The 3,478-nt window shown below is 37.2% G+C and overlaps 1 protein-coding gene across 1 annotated transcript; it reads right to left on the bottom strand.

Moving 5' to 3' along the window:
• Window positions 1-954: 954 nt before the first annotated feature.
• On the bottom strand, window positions 955-3,321 carry LOC124212923 (RING finger protein 37). The gene is made up of 2 exons (XM_046613559.2): window positions 2,298-3,321; window positions 955-1,865 (listed from the first exon to the last, which is right to left on the bottom strand). Exons 1-2 carry the CDS (start codon window positions 2,918-2,920, stop codon window positions 1,034-1,036), a joined length of 1,455 nt encoding a protein of 484 aa, XP_046469515.1. The 5' UTR covers window positions 2,921-3,321; the 3' UTR covers window positions 955-1,033.
• Between the last annotated feature and the right edge of the window lie 157 nt (window positions 3,322-3,478).

Raw genomic sequence — 3,478 nt, 5'->3', positions numbered from 1 at the left:
TCATCATTTCCTCATTTCAAAAACAATATTTTTACTCGGAATAGTGTTTTAAACTAAATTAAACAGTTATTGTAGAGAGAATCGATTGCTAGTCGAATGATTTTCTGTGATACAGACTTCAATCATTTTACATTTATTAGTTTCTTAGTCACTAATAACATCAAATAATTGTATAGATAAATGAACAGTTCATTCATTTGGATTCGCCAGAAGAAAGTTGCATTTATAAAACAAATCGCTTTTAATTTGATTGCAACAGGTCAGTTGAAACGACTAATTGATTTAAAACGTACTAGGGTTCATTCTACAATTACATGCTATTTCTGAATTACTGTGCAGAAGTTTCATGGTGATGGGTAAAATTCATATGGCATAAAAATCCTTGGGCTTACTTTTTACGTCTGAAACAAGAGACGAGATTGAAGTTAGTAACTTTGAGATAATTAAACATGGGAAATAAAATGCTATTTATAACTTTAAAATAACTTTGAAGCAGTATTGAGCACATCTGAATTACAATTTATATATAATTGCATTTCTATTGCGTTTTAATTACAAATTACGTGTGTGATTCGTAATTAGAAAAAAATTTATAAAAATTATATTTAGATTTTGTAATCAGGCCGGAATAAAATACAAATTACATTAATATTGCATATATAATTTATAATTAACTACAATTTTCCCATCACTGCTTTCGAATAGGCGAGTTTGTAAAATAAGAGTATATTTTACTTTATTATACGATTTACTGAATAGACAATCACAAAGTTGCGAAATACCGATATTTCTCTAAAAATTTCAAAACCTCATTGAATCAAGGATTACGTAAAGGAAAAGTGCCTGGACATCGCAAAATATGAAATCGTCAATCAGAACAGGAATGTATTGCTCTCTTTAGAGCAAACGAGTTAGATCAACTTTGAATCGAGGTAAAATAAATGAATTTCAATATAAAGAAGATCGTTTATTACAAATTTGAACAACAATATTGTCAAACTATTTACACTTAACAATCAATTCTAGGAAAGAGCTAGTCATGTATCCTTATCGGGTCACGCGTTGAGTAAGACAAGCCGCAATGCTGGCACTTTGGCAATTTCACAGTTGTAAGAACTCTCCTACAAATAACGTGCTTGCATGGCAATTTGTACAGAATACTAGACTTGCAACATGAGCAACCTTTCGGTACTCCAGATGCTTCGCGAGTTTTTGGCCCATTGAATCGTTTGAGACCTGATAAGACAGACTTAACATTCAATTCCAAATCACCGTCAATTTCATTGCTAATATTCCTCGCACAATCACCCTCAATATCGATATCATCGCTGACAGTACAGCATTGCGGAGTTTTGCTTAATCGAGTTCGTTTAGATTCCGTCAAATCTAAGGATTGTTTGGTGCACATAACTAGAACCGGAAGTTTGTGCTGGCTATTCGTCAAGTTCGACGGAATGTTTCGCTTCAATGTATGACTAGATTTCACTTTTAGAACAGTGGATTTGCTATTTGCACAGACAGTTCTTTCAACACCCACTAATTGATCACATACTTGCGATATCTTCCGACCGACTGTTCTTGGTAATTTTTTTATATTGTCATCATTACTATTTTCTATTAGGAATTTGTCAATTCTTGCTTTAAGCGATGTTGCTATTATTGGTTGACAAGTATTTCCAAACGGAATACCGGTGAATGGATCAGATGGTGAGCGACCCCATAAGGCTTCGTTTTGCTCATGCCGTTCTAGAGTCAATTGATCAATGATCTTGCCGCTTGGCAGCATAATCGGTTGCACCATTACTTCATACGTTATTGGATCGAGAAAATCTTCTGGTACTTCTACAGCGCAGTTACTCTTCTCCCTGAAAGAAATAATACCAGAATGAAAAAATTCCTGTACTTCATAACTAACCATAATTGATTAAGTGAATATCAAAATCCACCAGAACAATATTACATGAGGCTAAAATTCATAACATTAACGAAACAATGCATTTTTAAGAAAAATCTTGACTTTGCAACTTTGGTATTGTCTGAATATCAGTAACCTGTGATTACGCATAGTATAAAGTTACAAAACAGAGTGTTTTTCACCTGGATTTGTTATATGACAGTTACAAACTTGCACCTTATCATAGTTTCCATCATAGGGTTTCTACACGAAAACAGCATTATTAGAACGATATTTTTTTCCAACGCTTCGCTTTCCCTGAGGAACGAAATTTGCCTACTTTTTTTTTCTTTTCACATTACAACGCCTTCCTGTGGTCGAAGAAGACTATGAAAATACTCACAAACTATCATGATCATCTTTTTTTGTAGGAGACTCTCTAATTTCATCAATAGTAGGAATACGGGGACTATGTTCTTGTGTCCAGAGGGAATTTACTCCAGCAATGACGTCTCTTCCACAGCATCGTGCGACTCTCCCCCAAACTTCAATTCTTCCAATGGCAGGAACAGAGTTTTCCGTTTTGACAATGCAAAGTCTGAGATTAGTAGCCTTGTTCACGGCATAGTGATCAGAAATCTTGATGTACCGCTGTAAGAAGCCGTTCGGCACGCAAGTCAGAGTCTCGTTAATGTCTCTCCTGTAGAAAATTACTCCACCCTGAGCAGCACTTAAATATGCATTTGACAATGTGGAGTAAGGTGCTCCAGTATCGGTAGTTGATTTAGCCATCAGCTGAAACCCGGACGATTTCTGGGAGCCGACTGAGGGCCAGACTATAACTCGACTTATTTCAACGTTGCAAATAAAGGTTAGGTCAATGTTTATGGGTGGTTTTATGCATGCGTACGCCAAAAAACCCTGCGATGATTCGTTCACAAGATTCTTTACGTCGTACCCTTCGGTGCTTATTGTACTACAGCTGATCTCTGGTCTCAGACAGGGGTGACAGAAGTTTAGCAACATCTCTCTCTCTCTTCGGTGGTATTGGCCTTGAAGTTTTAACTGTGTGACATCCTTAGGAAATCAACAATTCAACCGTTTCTGCGGCGCATATTTGGCCTGCCATAATAACCATTTATTCCTTGCCTTTGGCAAGTTTTGCCAAAACCTTATCCTGTTTTGTAAAATGTATTCACTGTGTGTGGCATGGTATGTGGTTTAATATCACCTCTTGTCAAATTGTGTTCCAATATCGTTTGACCTTCAGAGTATTTCACGTGTGTAGAAAAAACAACAACGATATCTATCCTCCTTGAAAATTCGTAGATCTAAACTACATTGTGGTTGCATAGCTGGTTCACATGGTTTGTAATCGCTCGAAGCAGCGATGTAGAAAGTGGCCCGATGGTCCTGGTACAGATGTCGCTGAAGCTGGTGTTTCAAATAAAATACCGATTGAAACCATAGACATACCTATATCAGTGGCCCGCTGAAGCCAGCTCTTGGGGTGATCTGAGCGAGCTTATCACCTCAACCGCCGGAAGCGCTCGGGGCGTTCCGTGTCCGCATGCCAGCCGATGC

Source organism: Neodiprion pinetum, chromosome 2, assembly GCF_021155775.2.
Source record: "Neodiprion pinetum isolate iyNeoPine1 chromosome 2, iyNeoPine1.2, whole genome shotgun sequence".
NCBI classification, from domain to species: Eukaryota; Metazoa; Arthropoda; class Insecta; order Hymenoptera; family Diprionidae; genus Neodiprion; species Neodiprion pinetum.
This window is presented reverse-complemented; position numbering and strand designations above follow the sequence as displayed.

Excerpts from the sequence above, each read along its gene's own strand:
- LOC124212923 (XM_046613559.2), bottom strand. The coding sequence starts at position 2,920 with ATGTTGCTAAACTTCTGTCACCCCTGTCTGAGACCAGAGATCAGCTGT. Across the intron at positions 1,866-2,297 it reads AAAGATGATCATGATAGTTT|GGAGAAGAGTAACTGCGCTG; the intron begins GTGAGTATTTTC and ends TATTTCTTTCAG.